At 36.2% G+C, this 20858-nt stretch overlaps 2 protein-coding genes across 3 annotated transcripts in view; one reads left to right on the top strand and one right to left on the bottom strand.

The window, feature by feature from the left end:
- The window catches only part of tmtc3 (transmembrane O-mannosyltransferase targeting cadherins 3), a 29291-nt gene extending 26258 nt beyond the window's left edge, over positions 1-3033 (bottom strand). The window contains exons 1-3 of the mRNA XM_026238753.1: positions 2906-3033; positions 1291-1513; positions 990-1208 (exon numbers count right to left, since the gene is read on the bottom strand). Of these exons, the coding sequence (XP_026094538.1) occupies positions 990-1208; positions 1291-1479 (408 nt within the window). The 5' untranslated portion in view covers positions 1480-1513; positions 2906-3033. The remainder of the gene's footprint in view (positions 1-989; positions 1209-1290; positions 1514-2905) is intronic.
- Positions 3034-3142: 109 nt separating this feature from the next.
- The window catches only part of cep290 (centrosomal protein 290), a 28609-nt gene continuing 10893 nt past the window's right edge, over positions 3143-20858 (top strand). The window contains exons 1-30 of one of the 2 annotated variants that reach the window (XM_026238750.1): positions 3143-3281; positions 3631-3757; positions 4297-4374; positions 4550-4619; positions 5104-5150; positions 5460-5603; positions 6266-6319; positions 6554-6574; positions 7131-7277; positions 8245-8427; positions 8661-8750; positions 11757-11879; positions 14313-14333; positions 14493-14786; positions 15643-15805; positions 15957-16057; positions 16149-16215; positions 16333-16445; positions 16515-16599; positions 16689-16822; positions 17875-18039; positions 18123-18272; positions 18381-18496; positions 18611-18713; positions 18987-19217; positions 19384-19557; positions 19637-19748; positions 19835-20040; positions 20474-20625; positions 20726-20837. In XM_026238750.1, coding sequence (XP_026094535.1) covers positions 3665-3757; positions 4297-4374; positions 4550-4619; positions 5104-5150; positions 5460-5603; positions 6266-6319; positions 6554-6574; positions 7131-7277; positions 8245-8427; positions 8661-8750; positions 11757-11879; positions 14313-14333; positions 14493-14786; positions 15643-15805; positions 15957-16057; positions 16149-16215; positions 16333-16445; positions 16515-16599; positions 16689-16822; positions 17875-18039; positions 18123-18272; positions 18381-18496; positions 18611-18713; positions 18987-19217; positions 19384-19557; positions 19637-19748; positions 19835-20040; positions 20474-20625; positions 20726-20837 — 3549 coding nt within the window. In that variant the 5' untranslated portion in view covers positions 3143-3281; positions 3631-3664. The remainder of the gene's footprint in view (positions 3282-3630; positions 3758-4296; positions 4375-4549; positions 4620-5103; positions 5151-5459; positions 5604-6265; positions 6320-6553; positions 6575-7130; positions 7278-8244; positions 8428-8660; positions 8751-11756; positions 11880-14312; positions 14334-14492; positions 14787-15642; positions 15806-15956; positions 16058-16148; positions 16216-16332; positions 16446-16514; positions 16600-16688; positions 16823-17874; positions 18040-18122; positions 18273-18380; positions 18497-18610; positions 18714-18986; positions 19218-19383; positions 19558-19636; positions 19749-19834; positions 20041-20473; positions 20626-20725; positions 20838-20858) is intronic. The other variant, XM_026238751.1, reaches the window with a different exon arrangement.

Here is a 20858-nt window from a genome sequence, read left to right as displayed (position 1 = left end):
TTACAAATTTTAAACAACAAATATAATCATTAAATACATAACTATTTTAGACCATGCCAGAGTAAAAAATGTTAAATATATATTATTTATTTATTTTATAGGTGCCATTAAGCAAGACATTTTTATGCAAAGAAATGTACTATACATTATTTCTACAGTCAGTCTAAAGACAATCACTGTGGTACAGGTTATAATAGTTTTAGAGAAAATTCTGATTAACACTCCAGTTCTTACATTTTTACATTTATGCATTTAGCAGAGGCTTTTATCCAAAGCGATTTACAGTGCAGTCAGGCTATAATTATTATTATTTTTTTACCAGTATGTGTGTTCCCTGGGAATTGAACCCATAACCTTTTGCGCTGCTCACGCAATGCTCTACCACTGAGCCACAGGAAGTTCTTAGGTCACCCGCTTGAGGTCTGATCCCCCCAAGAATTTCACTAGTATCGCAGATCTGTACCTGATAAACAATCACCAGTCCTACAGTAATCTACTCTACTCAGATAGTGTACCGCTCCACTGAACTACAAGTTCAGTCACCCTCTCTGAGGATTTTGCCCTCATGAACTTCAAACAAGTGATATCTCACTTACAAAAGAAAGGACAACATAAGAAACAGGAAACAAATATTGACTGAAATGAAAAGGACTCAATTTCAAACAGTGTTTTCATGGTAATGTATGACTGTTTACATGCAATGCATTATCTATTACTGCCACCATGAGGCGGTTCCTACAAAGACACTTCATTCATATTGAAGTTTTTTTGCTCAACTTTGCACTAGAGTTCATTTGCTTAAGCAACAAAGGTGAAGAGTAAATCAAAAAGGAAACTTCAACTTAATGACAAGATCATCCAGTGGCATGTTTATCAAAAGAACGACTTTGCATGAAAGCAACACAAAGAAATCCCAGAAATGGAGCACAACTTTATGTGTCGGCTGCATAAACCATGTCGATGAATCTGGGATAACATCAGTAACTTACAGCCTCTGTGTGGATGGGATGGACAGCAAACAGTAGAGCCGCTATGAGGCTGGTGCTTCGGTCCAACAGCAGGCGGCAGAAGTGCAGGAAGAGGACACACACCACGGCATGGAGAACTACATTGAGGAGGTGGTACGATGAGGAGCTCAACTCGCTGAACAGGTAATTGAGGCGGAAGGTGAGGACAGTAAGCGGCCGGTAGGACTTATGGCTTCTCTCCTGGAGAAACAGACAAGGTTGGAAACGAGCCTCCAAACATATCAACGCCGTGAGTCAGCAAGATGAATTTCTTCAAGGTTACCTCTGACATGGGTGTCCCCCAGAAGTCATTGAGGAAGAGGTTCTGCAGTGGTGTGGTGGGACGTAGGTCTTTGTTATCCAGGATAGCAGAGACATCATCGAACACGAAGCCACAGAACAGGCTGTTCCAGTAGCAGCCCACCACCAGTCCAGTCAGAAGACAGATCTCCTTCCACGACACTACAGCCATCGCTGATGTGAGACCTCATTGAGCACTGCAAAGACTGAGGAGAAACAACTGCGACTCCCGATATGATCACAAAAACATTCTGATTCAGACGCATACGTGAACTGGTTTGATTCATTAGGTAGAACTGATTAACAGGCATTGTTTAATAATGTCCTCATATATTCACATAAGACATGGTATGGAAAATGTCATATTGAAAACACCAACGATCTCATACTGAGAGTTTTATTAATTTAGTTTAATTCACCAAATTTCATCGCAATAACTTAATAGCTTGAGAAAGTATAGCTGTTTGAGTAAACTAGGCCACGCCCTTCATTCTTCTCTGACCTCAGGTGGCCATGCTGAACTTCAAAATGTTTGTGTTGACAATGGCGTTCCAGACTACACGCATGCCAGATTTGCTACAGATTAGGCAAAACTCCAATACTGTGGAAAAGACTGAATAAATAAATAAGTTTACATTTCTATTTTTGTGTTCTATGGTGACAATAATGATCTAATTTATTTTTGATCGCCAAGTAATGGTCAGTGTTTCAAACCTACTGACCAGCTTTTATGTTTCTACTGTTTATGGTTCTGTCCTTATTTTTTGTTTTAAGGCAGAAAAATTGTTACTGTAATTTAGAATGTATTATAATAATAATAATAATAATAATTATTATTATTATTAATGACATGAACAATATTTATAAGCTGTACCTAAAACTCTTAAAAATCGTTTAAGTATTACAATAACTACAACAAAATATTACAATGAATAAGAAACATGTATTTAAAAAAAATCAAATAAAAATGACAACAAAATACAAAAACAATTTAAAATGAAAACTGAAAAATAAAAGTTAATTCAACATATTAATACATGTTATAATCAGTAAATTAGAGCAAGACAAATATTTAATCACTATAGAAATGTCCATGACTTTCAATATTTTATTCGTTTCGATGACCTTTTCATGCCTGCAAAATATAATTTAAAAATCCCTTGAAATGATCCATGTCTTTTCTAACCCTGACTGCACTGCTACCTTTTGCCGATATGTTGCAGACCTATTAAACGAATAAATCATTCGAAGGATCAGAATAATACACTAATAAAATAAACTGCGCGCAGTGAGCGTAGCACCGAGGGCGCAGCCCACCCAGTTAGCATTTGCTCTTCATTTAGATTAATCGAATAATTCGATCATTACAGTTATGGAAAAACATCAATGCAACATCCATTACTAATAAATAAGGAAGTAGTTATGTAGTGATTATTAGAAGAAACTATGTTAAATTAACAGTACGTTACACTGATCTGGTTAAAGATCAAGACTAACTTCAGCTTGTCCCATTAGCTTCACTGGCTTCAACCATTTCTACAATCACTACAATCCGCCACCAGTGAACGGCTATATATATAGTCACATGGGGAACTCACCTGGTCATATCTGGTAGAAACTAAATGAAAAGAGAATGTGAGGGTTTATTTTGGCTGAAGCATCAAGTTCGAGCTAAAGCATTGAATTAACAAGGACCCAAAACTGCTTCCGGGTCAAAATGATTGGCAGAATAAAAGTATAGAATACAAAGACTTTATTTTTCGACAGTGTCATTTCAATAAATGTATATATATACAAATAGATAGATATTTTCCATATTACTTCCTTTGTGATGAACGTACTGCATAGCGGGGAATAATTTATAAAGCCCAAGGAGACGAATTTACGACGTTCCGCCTTACGACTGTTTTCATGGTTGCCTAGCAGCAGCAGAACAAGGGGAACACAAGATGGCTAGGCAGTTTTATAAATAAGGTCTGAATGCGTGATTTTCTGTCTTTCTTTTAATGAATATGTACAAAAGTTGTCTTTGCGTTATTTAGCAACGCATTTAAAACCAATATTCAGTTTATAACGCTGTAGCAAACAAACACTCCAAAATATGACCAGTTGTAAACACTGCTAGAACAATTCTTGCTAATATCTTGCGTGTTTTTGCTCTCTTATTTATCGTAATACCGTTATTATTCTGCGTTTTTACATGTTTTCATAGTGCCCTGTAAGAAGTCTATGTGAACGAGAATATTGTACATCAGCATTATATTTTACTGTCTGTAAAAAAGGATGGCAATTAAACGCATCTAACAATTAAACTGTGGTTCAGTTCAGCACTAGCTCATTTGTACAAAAGCACAAAGATGCCTCCAGCCGCGGACTGGAAGCTGCTCATGGGGGTAGACCCAGAAGATCTGGGAGAAGATGATGAGAAAATCTGTGATTTGATTTTGCTGGTGAGTTTATGATTTTTAAAAGGCATACAAATTGTGTAGATGATGTACAATGATCACGAAGTATATTTAATTATACTGTATGTTGTATTTTATCATGTAGTGGAAATGGCAGCAATGGAAATAAAAATGTAACATTTTTGTAAGGAAATGGCAGAACAATTTATGTATCCTAAATCATATATCCAAATTAGCTTTTTAATACACTGATAACATTTAAAATCACACTTTTTTAATGCATAATTTGACACTTAAACCTTATTGTAAATGACAAACTTTTAAAATGTATATATCTCAAAAAATGTGTGGAATAAAAATAGAAATACTGATAATACATGGTTGTAAATTGTAGCTGTGTGTGTGTATATTTCATATTTGCACAATTACAATGCTCAGGTATTGTGTGTATCTGAGGTCGCATGTTTTAGCTAAACTAGAACATCGCTTTGCTTCAAAACAAACATCTGCTTATTGGAATCTGTTCAGGACAAAAGCATTCTACCTGAAATGTTTCTGACAATCATGCTTTTTTCTCCACGTAGGTCAAAGCACGGGACCTGAAAGCAGACGATCCAGAGAAAATAATTCAGCTCTTTAGAATCTCACAAACACTACTGAGGGTGAGACTCATACCATCACCACACATCTGCCTCTTTCATTTAGAAAGCTTTGCATTTCGTTTACTAATTATTTTCTGGTCACTGAAGTCTTAACATCTGCAGTTGCTGTCAGTCATTTTAATGGTATTGAGTGGGCCTGTCTAGATGTTACATTTGATGTCTTTCTGACCCTCAGATGAAACTGGATGAAATTAAATGTGCCTATGAGGTTGTAGACAGCGCAGGTGTGGAGCAAGCAAGAATTGGTATGTACGGTCATTATTCGATTTGCATTTCCCACAGGAATTAACAGTGTTTGCAATTTAGCAAAACAATAAAGTTCAATCCTCCTAATAAAAAAGAAAATGTGTGTTTTTTTACTTGTATTTTCATTCATAAAACATCTACTGGTTTAATTCAGAATTCATTGTGCATATACAATATCAATGGCAATTCGATTGAATGCAGAACATGTCCGTGAGAAATTTCAAATCTCAATCTTAAAATTCTTCAGTAAATCAATTTAGGCTTAAATTCATATTATGTTTAAAAATCCAGTAGGAAGCATAAGACTGAAATGATCTAATAAAGTTTGAATTAAGTCTGTATGTTATTATTGCTCAAAACAACATAATCATATTTTATTGTTTTATGGTTTATAAGGTATGGAATTGATTGTAGTAATTTTAACATACGAGTGCAATCTATTAAGTTATATATTTATGCTTGTGTATTAATAAATGATTGCAGAAAATGAGCTGAAAGCCAAAGTGCTAAAGCTGGAAGGTGAGCTAGAGGTAAGAGAGGTATTTCACTAATTATTGTATACAAGTGCACTTATTTGATTTCCATTGTGTGCTGTTTGTGAGTAGTCTTTGTACAAGTACAGTCATAAGAGGATTACTGGCTTAATTCCTTGTGAGTTGCTGTCTGTTAAAACTATAGTTGTTGTGCACATCACATTTCCTTTGATATGTTTGTTATTGTGAAATAAGTGAGACATCATTGAGCTGCACAACTCACCCGTGTTAAGAGATATATTCAGATGGAGAGTTTGGGGTCTTGGGTCTTGAGCTTTATTCACACCCGCCTTGCTTCCTGTCCAGATGGCCCAGCGCGTGATGGGAGGGGGAGACACACGTTTCCTCCGGGATGAGATTCACCAACTGGAGAGTCACCTGGAGCGCAAAGAGAGAGAGGTGACCCAGCTGGAGAAGGAAATGGGCAAAGAGAGGAAAGCCAATGAAGAGGTAGGCACTTTCAACGATTAGAAAACCCTGAAGTCTTTTTTTATCAGCAAGTGGTCAGTGAATGGAACAGCTTAACCATCAGAAATTCACAGTCAAACTCAAATATTAAATGAGCTATTGTAATTTTTTATCAATATTATATAGATTGCTTATTTCGGCAACCCTGTTACCAGAATTTATTTAATTTCAAAACCAGAATTTATGTAATTTTGTTCATTTCCAGCCATAAACATTACATAAACATCCAAATTAAATAGATACAAGTTGATCAAATGCAATGCAATTATTAATATACCTTAAACGTTGTCTAAATGTTGTCAAAACATATCAAACATTAGGAGCTGTTAAATAAATTAAAGAATAGTAAATTATTTTACAGTAACTCTGGTAACAGCTGAGTTTTTGACTTGATGCACATTTAAATCTGTGTAAAAAAAAAAAGAGAGAACATAGAATGAGATTATTCACTTTTCTTCCTGATATGCTGTAGAAAGGGTCCAAGTGATGATTTTAAGAAACATTTTAATAATAAAGTAAATCAAGCAGAATGTGGGACACTGATAAATATCATGTGTTTAATTATTGGATAAATATGGAATAACAGGGATTGTGTGGGATTGAGAACAACCTAATGCATTGCTTGTATGTTTTGCATCTCCCAGCTGGCTCTCCGTGCTGAAGAGGCAGAAGAAAAGAACAGGAAACTAAAAAGAGAGGTCTGTCCAGTCATTTCTGCTGCATAAAGCCTTTATATTGGCAACTAACTTAAATCATTCTCTTTCTGTTACTTTAAATGATCCATTCCATTCTCTCTCTTATATCACCTTCATTTGCTCTTCCTCTCAGCTTTATTCCACAACTGATCATTTCATTTTTATGCATGCCTGTTATGTTTTTTTATTTTTATCCTTTTCTTCTTTGCTGTCGTTTCTTGTCAATGTCCCCTCAAGATAAAGCAGCTTGCAAAGAAGGTAAGACCCCAGATTAGGCAGAATTAGAGAAGCCAGTCTATTTATTAGAAACATGTTTATGTCAGTCAGAACTGCACCACCAGTCTGTATATGAAAACCGTTCTGTATATGGCTTCTGAGCAAGTTGTTGAAGGTGTTGTTGATCGTTTTCAATCTATTTCTACTAATACGAGACTTTCACAAATCATTCTCACAGTTTTGATAAAACCTTATACATTGGCCAGTTAGATAATCTTAACATCTATATAAATCATCTCAACTTTCAACAACTCAACAGAGCAAACGTCTGTTTTTAGAACCAGCCCCGAAAATCTCTGAAACCGGCCAACTTTATTGCTAAGCCCTGAGTAATGGCTTCACCATTGTGCAATTATAAAAAAAAAATAAATAATATTCAACACTCCTGCGATGTGAGTCAAGCGTCTGGAATGAAGAATTCAAAAGTACTGGGCTTTGAACAATATGACACCCTGGAATGATGAATGGCGCATCATGATATCCAGTAATAAATCATGTTTGACAGCAGGTTGAGTAATGGATTTGTTTGTTACTGCAGAACGAGCAGCTGCAACAGGATGTGGAGTTCTACAGAAAGGAAGCAGAGCAGAGAGAGCCTCTTCAGACCAAAGAGGAGAGCAATGAGATTCAGAGGAGACTTACCAAAGCCAACCAACAGCTCTACCAGTGCATGGAAGACCTGCAGGTAATCCCCAGATCACCTTCAGCCTGCATTATAATGCCATCATAACACTGTCTAGATTAATACACCTCTAATGCTTCAATACTGGGCCAAAATCAAATCAAAATACACACTTCATTTATACACATGTACATTTTAGTAGCACTTACATTTTTTATGAGCCCCCTTGTATCTGTGTTCAAGATTTCTTTTTATTTTAAATAAATAATACATTTTTGTATATATGGGACTCTGGACCACAAAACCTGTGACTGGGGTATATTTTTAGCAATATAGACAAAATGATTGATTTTTCTTTTCAGCCAAAAATCATTAGGATATTGAGTAAAGATGAAGTTCCATGAAGATATTTGGTAATTTTCCTATCATAAATATATCAAAACCTTGTGATTAGTAATATGCATTGCTAAGAATTCAGTTGGACAACTTCAAAGGCGATTTTCTCAGTAATTTTATTTTGTTTGCACCCTCAGATTCCAGATTTTCAAATAGTTGTGTCTCTGCCAAATATACTCAATCCTAATAAACCGTACATCAATGAAAAACTTATTTATTCAGCTTTCAGATGATTGAATTTCGAAAAATGTACACTTAAGACTGGTTTTGTGGTCCAGCGTCACATATAAAATTTATTGCACTTTGTTATTCCTCTAGTTATTTCCCTTTAGCATGAATATGTGACATATGATTCGGAAATTCATAGAAAATAGATCACTTTTTGAGTTGCATCTTACATTTGCTTATGTCAGTGGTTCTTTTTTTAATTGCAATTAGAATATTTTATTGATTTTAGTCTATGTCAACATCAATATGTTAAAGTGACTAAATGTTTGCAGGTTATTTTTCATTAATTAGTTGTTGTTGTTTTTCATCTAGGTGGTGTCTTTTTTTCAGGGGAGTCCTGTGTATGTGACCTTTTAAGCATGTTTCAAATGCAATCTCCTGTTTTGTGTCCTCTTCATATTCCCAGCATGCCGAGGACATGGCTGCCAACCTGAAGAGCGAGAATGAGCACCTGCAGAAGAATTTGGAGGAGTCTGTGAAGGAGATGGAGAACATGACCGATGAATACAATAAGATGAAGATCGCAGTCCAGCAGACGGATGCCATCATGGATCAGCTGAGAAAAGAGAGAGATCATGCCAAGCTTCAGGTGCTTTAAGCTAATATACTGGAAATAGATCATTTCAGTCCTGAATGCTGATTGACTGATATAATGTTTGTGACACGTGAACTGGTTCTCCCAGCTACTTTTGGCAGAAATAAATAGTTACGGTTGGGTTTTTCATAAATACATTTGCATGTAATTGGAGTAGCCTCTTTTTGTCATTGAAATAATAAAAATGATTAAATAAATGATTATAATTAATGGATGTCTTTTTAAAGGTCAGAGAGCTAAATGAACAAATCCAGGCTCGAGTTGAAGAGGACGACCCAGTGATGGCTGCTGTAAATGCCAAAGTGGAGGAGTGGAAGGTGAGCCCAACCTCGCTAATGTCAGCTTTGACAAATAAAACCAGTTTATATTTAAATGAGGTGAGGTTTCATGACCGTTTCCCATTTCTCATTACTTCTGAACTGGCTGTTGTTGTTTTTCTTTTGTTTGTATGTGGTTTTACCAGTCTGAAAATGCTCTTTGAGGAGTCAGTTTTCTGAAGTTCTGAAGAAAAGGCTGAATATTTGCTTTAGTGCCAGACTCTGACAACCATTAATTTTGTCATCCGAGTAAGCAATCCAAGAAAAACACTTTTTTTAACATTGTGCTAGATTGTGTTGTAGATAAAAAAAAATAATAATAATAATTATATATATATATATATATATATATAGTACAGACCAAAAGTTTGGACACATCTTCTCATTCAAAGAGTTTTGTTTATTTTCATGATTATGAAAATTGTAGATTCACACTGAAGGCATCAAAACTATGAATTAACACATGTGGAATTATATATGAAATTATATACATAACCAAAAATTGTGAAATAAAAACTGAAAATATGTCATAAGCACTATTTGGACGGGACTAGTTTTCTAAACTACGTTTGAGTTTCGATTCTTACCACCTGACGTCTGTGATTTTCATGTACCAATTCGGACGGGACAAACATCTCTTTGTTTATTACAGAGGTGGGAGGGTCTGATTTGTGCATCTGGGCGTCACAGAGAGCATGCGCTCTGTATGCGTGCATTGCATTCATTCAGAATGATTGCCTTAGTATTATTACACAATAAATACTAAATGGCTAGTATAACAAAACCATGTTAGTGTGTGGTTCCTTTAGTTTAACTTGTTTTCCGTTTTTTTTTTTTTTTAATTAAATTTAATTAAAACATTCTGTAACTGAATACATAAATAAACGTGAGTAATCTTACCTGATGCTGATATTATAATAGCCGGTATTAAGAGTTTTTGTGATCTTGCTCTTGATTTTATTATTAGTTTTTTTATTATATATTTGCTGCTAAGCAAATATATTAAAACATCCGCGTGGTAAGAGCATCTACGGTAATTCACGTTGGCCAAAACACACAAGGAAACGCGTTGTGAAATAAAACATCACCGGCAATCACAGACATTCGCATTCGGACGGGATTAGTTTTCTCAGAGGATCACTGAGTTTGCTGAAAAACGGTAGGTAATTTGCTCTGGAATTATCACAGAGGTTGTGTGAGAAAAACACAGACGTGGCAGATTCGGACGGGATTAAAATCACCAAGTACGTCTGTGAAACGCAGATTTCTCTAACGACCCCCTGTAAAACTAGTCCCGTCCGAATAGGGCTTATTCTAGGTTCTTCAAAGTAGCCACCTTTTGTTTTGATTACTGCTTTGCACACTCTTGGCATTCTCTTGATGAGCTTCAAGAGGTAGTCACCTGAAATGGTCTTCCAACAGTCTTGAAGGAGTTCCCCGAGAGATGCTTAGCACTTGTTGACCCTTTTGCCTTCTGTCTGCGGTCCAGCTCACCCCTAAACCATCTGGATTGGGTTCAGGTCCGGTGACTGTGGAGGCCAGGTCATCTGGCGCAGCACCCCATCACTCTCCTTCTTGCTCAAATAGCCATTGATGCCTTCAGTGTGACTCTACAATTTTTATAGTCATGAAAATAAAGAAAACTCTTTGAATGAGAAGGTGTGTCCAAACTTTTGGTTTGTACTGTGTATATATATATATTTATGTGTGTGTGTGTGTGTGTGTGTGTGTTTTTGTCAAAAATGGGCACATCCCATAGGCGTAATGGTTTGTATACTGTAGAAACTGTATATTCTATCGGCCTTCACCAACCCTACACCTAACCCTAACTCTCACAGGAAACTTTGTGCATTTTTACTTTCTCAAAAAAACTCATTCTGTATGATTTATAAGCGCTTTGAAAAATGGGGACGTGGGTTATGTCCTCATAAGTCACCCTCTCCTTGTAAAACCTGTGTCATACTCATGTCATTATACAGAGTGGTGTCCTGATATGTCACAAAAAAAGGGAAAGTCGTGGCCTAATGGTTAGAGGGTTGGACTCCCAATCGAAGGGTTGTGAGTTCTAGTCTCGGGCCGGACGGAATTGTGAGTGGGGGTAGTGCATGAACAGCTCTCTCTCCACCTTCAATACCATGACTTAGGTGCCCTTGAGCAAGGCACTGAACCCCCAACTGCTCCCCGGGCGCCGCAGCATAAATGGCTGCCCACTGCTCCGGGTGTGTGCTCACAGTGTGTGTGTGTGTGTGTTCACTGCTCTGTGTGTGTGCATTTCGGATGGGTTAAATGCAGAGCACAAATTCTGAGTATGGGTCACCATACTTGGCTGTCACGTCACGTTTTTTTTTTAAAACAAGAGCAAACGTGTGTGTGTGTGTGTGTGTGTGTGTATATATATATATAATATATATATATATATATTTTTTTTTTTTTAAAGCTCCCAAATAAAGACAACTCAAAGAAATTTGTGTGGCAAACGAGTAAAATCATTGAATAGATATTACAAAAACATAATATATTTTCCTAAATTCTATTTTTAACATTTGTGACACATAATACATGGAATACAAATTGCCGCCGTAGAGCAATATCACATTAACTAATAACAAGTATCATATTTAACAACATGATGCTGTTACAACACTGAACAAGTTGACACAAATCACCTGAAGACGTTGAGAACATTCCAAGTGCAAAGCCTATAACTATTTTCATTGTAACCGCTCTTTGTTTGAACAGACATGATGGAAAAGGCCCAAAAAGCTAAACAACTAGTAATTAGAGTTTCTACATTACTGCCTGATTTGATGTCAAGCCTCTAAGCAGTGAAAAATCAGCTCCAAATGTCTAACCTGCAGAAAATAGTATTATCCATCATAGCAACCCATAGAGCAAAACTGTCACAGTGTGAACACAGTGTGAAATGAGGGAAATGGCAAATAAATTTTTGGGTAGTTGAGGAAGTTCTACATGCTGTAAACTGTCATGTATTTGTTTCTGTTTCAGAGTGTTTTATCAGGGAAAGATATGGAAATTTTGGAGTATCAGCAGATGATCAGAGACTTGAGGGAGAAACTTCGAGCTGCTCAGATGGACTCTGACAAAAGCAACATTATTGCACTGCAGCAGGTCAGTCAAATGAAGATCCACACATCTCCAACGGTTCTGAAAAATGTATATAACTTTTCAATCAGCATATTAGAATGATTTCTTAAGGATCATGTGATACCGAAGACTGGAATAATGATGCTGAAAATTCAGCTTTGAGTCACAGAAACAAGTTACATTTTAAAATATAATAACATAAAAAAAAAAAATAAATAAATAAATAAACACTGTGTATATATTAATTTGTGTTTTGGTAAGTTATAATTTCTGAATTTAAGTAAAATTCATTAATCATGTATGTAGAGGTGATGGTATTTTAATACTTTCTTTCATAGAATTGTTTAATTATTACCCAAACAACTGAAACTTTAGTTCATTTTTGATCCTACTAATTAGGATGTAAGGTATGTCTCGGGCCTATTTAACACATTCTGCGTTTGCAGCTCTATATATATATAGAGATACTGGCAATAAAGAGATGTCTGGTTTGTTATATTAAAGCATTAGTTCACCCAAAAATGAAAATTATGTCATTAATAACTCACCCTCATGTCGTTCCAAACCCGTAAGACCTCCGATCATCTTCGGGACACAGTTTAAGATATTTTAGATTTAGTCCGAGAGCTCTCAGTCCCTCCATTGAAGCTGTGTGTACGGTTAACTGTCTATGTCCAGAAAGGTAAGAAAAACATCATCAAAGTAGTCCATGTGACAGTTAGAATATTTTGAAGCATCGAAAATACATTTTGGTCTAAAAATAGCAAAAACTACGACTTTATTCAGCATTGTCTTCTCTTTCGTGTCTTCCAGAGTTCAAAACAAAGTAGTTTGTCATATCCGGTCCGCGAACAAATCATTCGATGTAACCGGATCTTTTTGAACCAGTTCACCAAATCGAACTGAATTGTTTTAAACGGTTCACGTCTCCAAAACGCATTAATCCACAAATGACTTAAGCTGTTAACTTTTTTTAATGTGGCTGACACTCCTTCTGAGTTAAAACAAACCAATATCCCGGAGTAATTCATAACACTAGCACAGAATCAGTTCAGAATCAATCACCAAAAGAATCAGTTCAGTTCAGATGCTCTGTGAGTCGGTCTGCTGCACGCTGAATCACACATGCGCAGTTTCATCAGCTCCTCAGTTCACGAATCGGACGGGTCTGACAGAAACGGTTCTTGACTCGAGAACGAGTCAGTCTTTTGTTCATTATCTGGCTCGGCTCGGTGTTCATCTTCAGTTCTCTCTTCACAGCAGTTCAGTCAGTGTACTGTTTGAGTCAATGAATTACTCCGGGATATTGGTTTGTTTGAACTCAGAGGGAGTGTTAGTCACATTAAAAAAGTTAACAACTTAATTCATTTGTGGATTAATGCTTATTGGAGATGCGAACCGTTTAAAATGATTCAGTTCGATTTTGGTGAACTGGTTCAAAAAGATCCGGTTACATTGAATGAATCGTTCTTGAACGGATATCATTGAATGGTTGTGTTTTGATCTCGCTCACAACAGACACAGAAGAGAAGACAATGCTGAATAAATTCATAGTTCTTGCTAATTTTGGACCAAAATGTATTTTCGATGTTTCAAAAAATTCTGATGTTTTCTTATCTTTCTGGACATGGACAGTATACCATACACACAGTTTCAGTGGAGGGACTGAGAGCTCTCGGACTAAATCTAAAATATCTTCAACTGTGTTCTGAAGATAAACTGAGGTCTCACGGGATTGGAACGACATGAGGGTGAATTATTAATTACATGATTTTCATTTTTGGGTGAACCAACCCTTTAAATAGTTCCTTTAGTAGCACTCCTTTAATAGAATCTATCGGATCAGTATTAGAATTTGGCTATTGATCATTTTAAGAAACTTTATTATTGTGAAATTGAATTTACATGAGCAAGCGTCCATATTTACACACAAATGCGAATGGATTTATATGGAATGGAACCCAAACCTCAACCTGCTCAAATTACAAAGATTCAGCCTGAATAGAAAGTGTTTACGTGACTATCACTGCATGTGGAATGCAGCCCACCAGATGTATTGTTTTAAAACAGTATGTCCCGCTTTTATTTTTGTTGCTACATAAAAGCCTGTATTGCAAAAGATGGTGTTGCAAAAGTTTAATGTATGATGCATGACAAAAACTTTTAGTGGTAGAACTCTTCATTGCCACTGTGATGCTTCTGGAAATAGTGCATGAATGCTGTAACTGGTTAATATGGCAGCTGAAACCCGCCACAGACACAAGATGTGTAGAACAGACCTCAGATTGACTCTAATGCATCTGATTTAGTTTGTGTGCTTTATCCTGTCTTTCTCTATCTGTGTTTTCTTTTTGATGCACTCTACTTTTATTCATTACTGCTTCCTTTCAAATGCTTCGTTGGCTTCCAAACGTTTCCTTTTTCCATTCTCTCTTGTTTACCACTCGGCCGAGTCAGGTCATATATGAACTATGTGGCGTGAGTATCTCTGGTTCTCATTTTCTTTGCTTTGTGTGTCATTCTTCCTCAGTTTTACATCTGTCATTATTCATCTGTTTCCATCATATTGGTCATTTATCTTATTTTATCCCAACGGGGGTTAAAGGAAGTCATAGACTTTGTGTTTGACTTCAAAAGGCCGTGCAAGAGAGGGACAACCAGATCAAGATGCTGTCCGAGCAAGTCGAGCAGTACACAACAGAAATGGAAAAGAATGCTGTGCTCATTGAGGACCTGAAGAAACCACTTAAGAAAGATAAAGGTCACGTCAGCGTGCAGCAGCGTAGGTTGGAAGACTTGAGCACTAAGCTCCAGGAGGCTGAAAGAAGAGCTCTGGAGGCTGAGCGTGCCGCCCAATTGGCTGAACATGATGCCAGGGACAAAGACAAAGAGCTTAATGACACCCTCAGTCGAATCCGTCTCTATGAGTCTGTGAGTTTATCCCTATACACTTTCAGTAGTGTAAAATTCACTCCTGTTACAAAGCCTAAATCATTTTTGGATCGCTATAAATGTTTTTGTGCTTAGGACAATTAATTACTCTTATATTCTAAGTGGTGTCTTCAACTTGGTACGGCCACAAAGCATCTTTACAAGATCTTTTTCTTGAATCCAAAAGCAGAAGTTGCCTACAATATGAACATTCCATATAAGCGCAATATTTATTTTTGAATCTATTGAATCCATCTTTGTGACTGTTTCATTTTAGGCATTTATTTCTGATCATATTTAATGAAAATGTGAATAATTTAATAAATAATAATTAATGCATTTAATATTTTATTTAAATATTAATATTTAATATTTATACATTTAAAAGATATTTATGGTTTTATATATATATATATATATATATATATATATATATATATATATATATACACACACACACACACACACACACACACACACATTTAATGAGTAATATAATAAAATCAACATTTTAATTAATTTTTGTTTCAGTGCATATATTAGATATTCGTATTTCTGTTCAAATAATCCATCTTTTAAAATAAAATGAATTATATCAGGTTGCACTTGATTTATTTATTTCATTAAAGATTATTAAAATTATCATCAAAATTCTAGCAATAATGCTTTGGGGTAACTTCTCAAATAGAAAAGTGTTGATGCAACTTCTACAATTTCTGTTGGAAAGTAGCAAGACTTGATCACAAATAATTCAAATGATAAACCTTCAGAAAACAACAAGTGAGTCACTTTAACCTATATAGAAGCTTAGAAATCTAAATAGAAGTTTGGCTTGAAACACGCCACTATCTTTCAGGGGACAGATGGTTTGGAAGCTGCCATCACTGAGATCAAAGAATGTAAAAATCAAATCCGAGTGAGAGACCGGGAAATCGAATCCATGATAAAAGAGATAAACCAGCTGGAGATCAAAATCAACAACCTGCTAGATGAGAATGAAGACCTACGAGAACGCCTTGGTAAGTTTCCTCAATCTGCTTTTATTCTTTCAGGAATCCCATAGAAATGATCCCTACATCTAGACATATTAGATTGTTTTCATATCCCTTGCTGATTTTGCTAAGATAAAAATCTGCTACGACCCTCATTGGGATCATTTTCCCGCACCAGGATTAAATCCAAAGGAAGAACTGGATTTGAGTGAATTCCGCAGATCAAAGGTTTTGAAGCAGAGACAGTACAAAGCAGAGAACCAGGTCCTGCTGAAAGAGGTAAACCTGATTAACGTTGTCTTTATGGCCTGACTTTGGTCTGTTAGCCCTCTTTAATTATGTCTGTGGCCCCTAACGTGACTCTTCGTAGATTGAGCGTCTGGAGGAGGAAAGGCTCGAGCTGAAACAACGCATTCGTGCGCTGGTGAAGAACAAAGGTGAGATCTTATCTCCAGGACGGTGCATATCAGTTACACACTCATGTTCTATTCACATAAACAGATCATTTGGTTGCTTCATTATATGATGAAACCTGACAGCACATTTCCTGACAGGCACATCAGTAGTTAGTAGTTCCCTTCTTGAAGACAATGTTGAAGAAAAGCCCAGCAGATCTTTTAGAGAGAGGCTTATCTCTGGATCCACAGATGAAGAGATGAAACACAAAGTAAGGTTTTTAATGAGTTTTGAACAACATAAAAGCATTAAAGCTAAGCTAACAACCTTTTTTTTTTAGAATGAGCGTCTGCAGAAAGAGCTGAGCAACAAAGAGAAAGAACTTGAGCTCAAGAGAACAGAATCGGCCCAGTTCAAAGCCAGATGTGAGCAGCATCACCGCTTGACCTTTGCACACTTGCAATGTCATGTGGTTTCTGTGACTATAATGTTACTCTCTCTCTCTCTCCTGCAGTGAATGAAATGCTGAATGAGAATAAACAGCTGGAGCAGGGCATGAAGGAGATCCTGCAGGCCATCCAGGACGCTCAGAAGAAAACCTCCACATCCACCGGTGTCAGCATTCCCAGCCTGGAGAGACTTGTCAATGTACACTTACCACTGCTTACTATATAGGAAAAATCACAAAAATAATAAAAAAGATTTTATTATTATCTATTATAAATAATTTCATAATTATACATTATATGAAAACATAATAATAAATATTTTAAATAATTTATAAATAAATAATAAAAACTATAATTATGCGTTAAGTTATAAATTGAAATATAAAGGTATACATTTGAAAGAAAAATAATATATTTAATGTAAAATAAATATTTTGTATTATTTAGTTAGTTATTAAATATAATACTGATACTTTTAATTTATAAATATATAGTAAAAATGCACAATAATGAATTTTTAAATAATAACTAAATTTGTTTTACATTTAAATAGTAATGAAATATTTATTTGGGAAAAAATTATTTAAAAAAAACTATTATAAATTAGTAATAAATGCAATGCAATTAAAATGAACGTTAAATGATAAAACATGTTACATTTAATTGGTAATAATACAATACTTAATTCATAATTTTATAAACATGCCCTTTTTCTAGGGCAAGTTTATAAAAACTACTTAAAAGGCCTAATTGAACTATTGCTTAATCCTGGTTTAATTTAAACCCTGTCTGTGAATCCAAGCCTTAATGTCATAAACTTATACATTTAACGGCCTTGCTGTGGTGAAATGTGTTTAACTGAGCTGAGAGTACAACAATTATCATATTAGTTTAAATTTGAAATTTTATATTAAAATAAAAACATTTAATAAAAACCTTTACAAAATGCATTTAAACTGAGAAAAATTGATGATCATCATTCAAGTGATGATAGGCATTCAAATTCTGTGGAAGTCTGCAGAGCTTTCAATAGTGTTCTGCAAGCACAGATTTTGTGCAGGAATAGTGATTAATCATCCTGATTAATTTGTGATAATGTAACTTGCATTGTGCACTCAATTTATCAACTGTTATTCAGTCTTACATACTTGAATATGAAGTTTGTGGTCCCTAAACCTGCAGCAAAATGAGATTACGATTCCTAAATATCCTGTCACAAAATTTGCGAGCGATCATTTTGTTTATCTTAAGGCTCTGGAGATGAAGTACTCAGAGGGAAAGTTTGATGCAAACCTCCACCTCAGAACACAGGTGGATCAGCTAACCGGCCGCAACGACGAGCTACGGCAAGAGATGAAGGCAGCTAGAGAGGAGGCAGCAAGCACTCTCAATCAGTTAACAAAAGCTAATGAGAAGGTATTTACACACAAAACCTACTCAAGCGTTTACTGAATTTAAAAAATAGATTTTGAATTCACTGTCATCCTTTGTTTTTGTAGATTGCTCGCTTGGAAAGTGAGGTTGAAGCGGTGAGCAAATCAACTGGCACTTCTATCCCTTACAAGTCATTAGCTCTGCCTGAAGAGATGACACCAACTAATGCTGAGGTCATCAGCACTCTCAACGAGTACATGGTACAGCTCCTACAGGTGTGTGTGTGTGTTTGTGTGTGCGTGTCAGTCCGGTTACTGGATCACATCATAAAGAAACCAGATGTAACGTACATAATATTAAGACTCCCAACTCTGGACGTTCAGGAGATCAAAAACAAAGAAGATTCCATTGAGCAGCTCAGTTTGGCTCTGGAAGACTTTAAAAGGAAATATGCAGTGATCCGCCATCAACAAGGACTGCTATACAAGGAGTATCAAAGGTATGCCAAGCCAATATGATTGTTTATATTATATATATAAAATTTGTTTGATTATACATATGTTCAGAGATCAATAAAGCATGATTTTAAATCAGCTCATGTGCTCCGATTTAGCGAGAGGGAGTCTTGGCAGAAAGAGAGAGACTCTTTTGCCGAACTGAAATCCAAACTCGAGGAACAAAGGGAGGTGGACACAGTTAAAATCAAAGAGTACAATGTAAGTCTTGATCATTTACACCCAAAATTAAAATTGTATCTTCATTTACTCACCTGTTACTCAAGCCTGTATAACTATAGCGATTTGCTAACAAACTGTTGTCACTCATTTGAAGCTCCCTCGGAATTTGTCTCATAAAGAATAAAGAATTGAACATTGTGGTGGAAACAAATCAAGTCAATGTCTCATGTCTTCATGTAATATAAAATCAAATAAAACATTAAGTTACTTATGCATCTAGTGCTTCCCATTATCTGTTTGACTCATTCCCAGCACTGGCTTGAGGCTCTTGAAAAGGGCCCGAATGAGATCAGACGGGAGCTGGCCGAGACAGCCCGCAAAATGACGGTTCTCCGGGTGAATGAGAAATGTCTGACACGACGTTATACGACTCTGCTTGAGCTCGAGCAACACTTGAGGAAGGAGAATGGCAAACTGAAGGATGATTTCACTCGAATGGAGGCTGCTGTAACTGAAAGAATCGGCTACCTGCAGAGGTTCAAGGTAGGCCAGTGTATCACTCAAAAAGATGGAAAAGGAAATGATGAATGGTGGAATTTCCAAGGCTTTGTTTGGTATATATTGGTCTTTCGCTATGAGGGATGTGGTCATCATTGCCAATGGCTGTGACTGACCTTTGCTGACGTCTGTAACTTTGCTTCACCTTCAGGAAATGGCAGCCTTTAAAATGGCCACATTGCAGAAATCCCTTGACTATAGTGTTCCTGCATCAGAGCTGGAGAGAGCCAACAAACAGTACACTGAGCTCACCGTCAAGTACAGAAACCTCCTACAGAAAGACAATCACCTTGTTCAGAAGACAACCACACTAGAGCACTTGGAGGTTCATCGCTCGCAAGTTACATTGACCAATGGACCTAAGCAATCTTTGTTTTTCTAACAGTGCTCTCCTTTCCTTTCAGAAGGAGAATGTGTCTTTACTTGAGCGCATTAACTCTATCAATAAAGAGCTTGAGATCAGCAAGGAGAAGCTTCACACTTTGGAGCAGGCTTGGGAAAACATCAGCACGACTGGTAAACATAACTGCTAATAGATACATAAGATACATAAGCAATGTTGGAGCATTGCAAATGATGTCATTGATTTCTGGTGTTCACAGGTGGGGAGAACAGCATGGAGAAGGCAGCTAAAGCCCTGGCCAACAGCGAGATTGTGTCTGTGTCCAGACGCATCACAACACTGGAGATGAAGGAGTTAAATGAAAGGCAAAGGGCCGAACATGCTCAGAAGATGTACGAGCACTTGAGGAACTCCCTTAAACAGGTGGAAGAGCGCAACTTTGAGCTAGAGACCAAGTTTGCTGAGGTGGGTCTGATTTATCTCTTATAACATAGCATCCAGAATATAACAACCATACCTTAGCCTGAACACCACATTTTATTTTTATCTTTTATTATGTTAAACATTTGAATAACCTTTAATTTTAATTTTTAATTAAACTAAAAAAAATTATTTTTGTTTTAAATAAAACATATCAACATTTAATATACTTTATTTATTTGTTTTATTTTATCATTATGAACTATAATAATATTATTTACTTTGCTTTTATATAACACAATTTGAAACACTTTCAAACACTTTAACTCTTTATTGCTGAACATTTAAAAAGCTTTTATTTTTATAAAACAGTGAGTTTAACATTAAAAAAAATATATTATTTTTTTTTTTTTTAAACACAGTATGTTGAACATTTAATAAGCTACTATTTTGTATATATTTCTGTATGTCTGTACAGCTCACAAAATTATACCTGGAGGCCCAGCGGACAGAGCGGGAGCTCAGGGATGAGCTGGCGGACAGTGTTAGCAAAGACATCAACGATGCCGATCGCAAGCGAATCACCGAACTGGAGAAAGCAGATGCAGACCTGCGGATCGAAGCGTCCAAGTAAGTCTGATGACTCCGCCCGTGCATATGTTTGCAATGATAACATATCATAAGAAAAGGTACACAAACAAGTCTTTTAAGAGTTTTGAAACGTTTGCAGATTGCGGGAAGTGTCGGATATCGCTAAAATGCAAGTGTCTGCTCTGGAGGCCAGACAGCAGTCCAGAGAGAAGGAGGTTGAAAGCCTGAGGAGACAGGTGTTGGACTACCAGGTAGGTTTTTCCTAAATGTTT

Source organism: Carassius auratus, chromosome 50 (genome assembly GCF_003368295.1).
Source record: "Carassius auratus strain Wakin chromosome 50, ASM336829v1, whole genome shotgun sequence".
NCBI classification, from domain to species: Eukaryota; Metazoa; Chordata; class Actinopteri; order Cypriniformes; family Cyprinidae; genus Carassius; species Carassius auratus.
The sequence above is the reverse complement of the archived record's forward strand: the minus strand, read 5'-3'. Positions and strand labels throughout refer to the sequence as shown.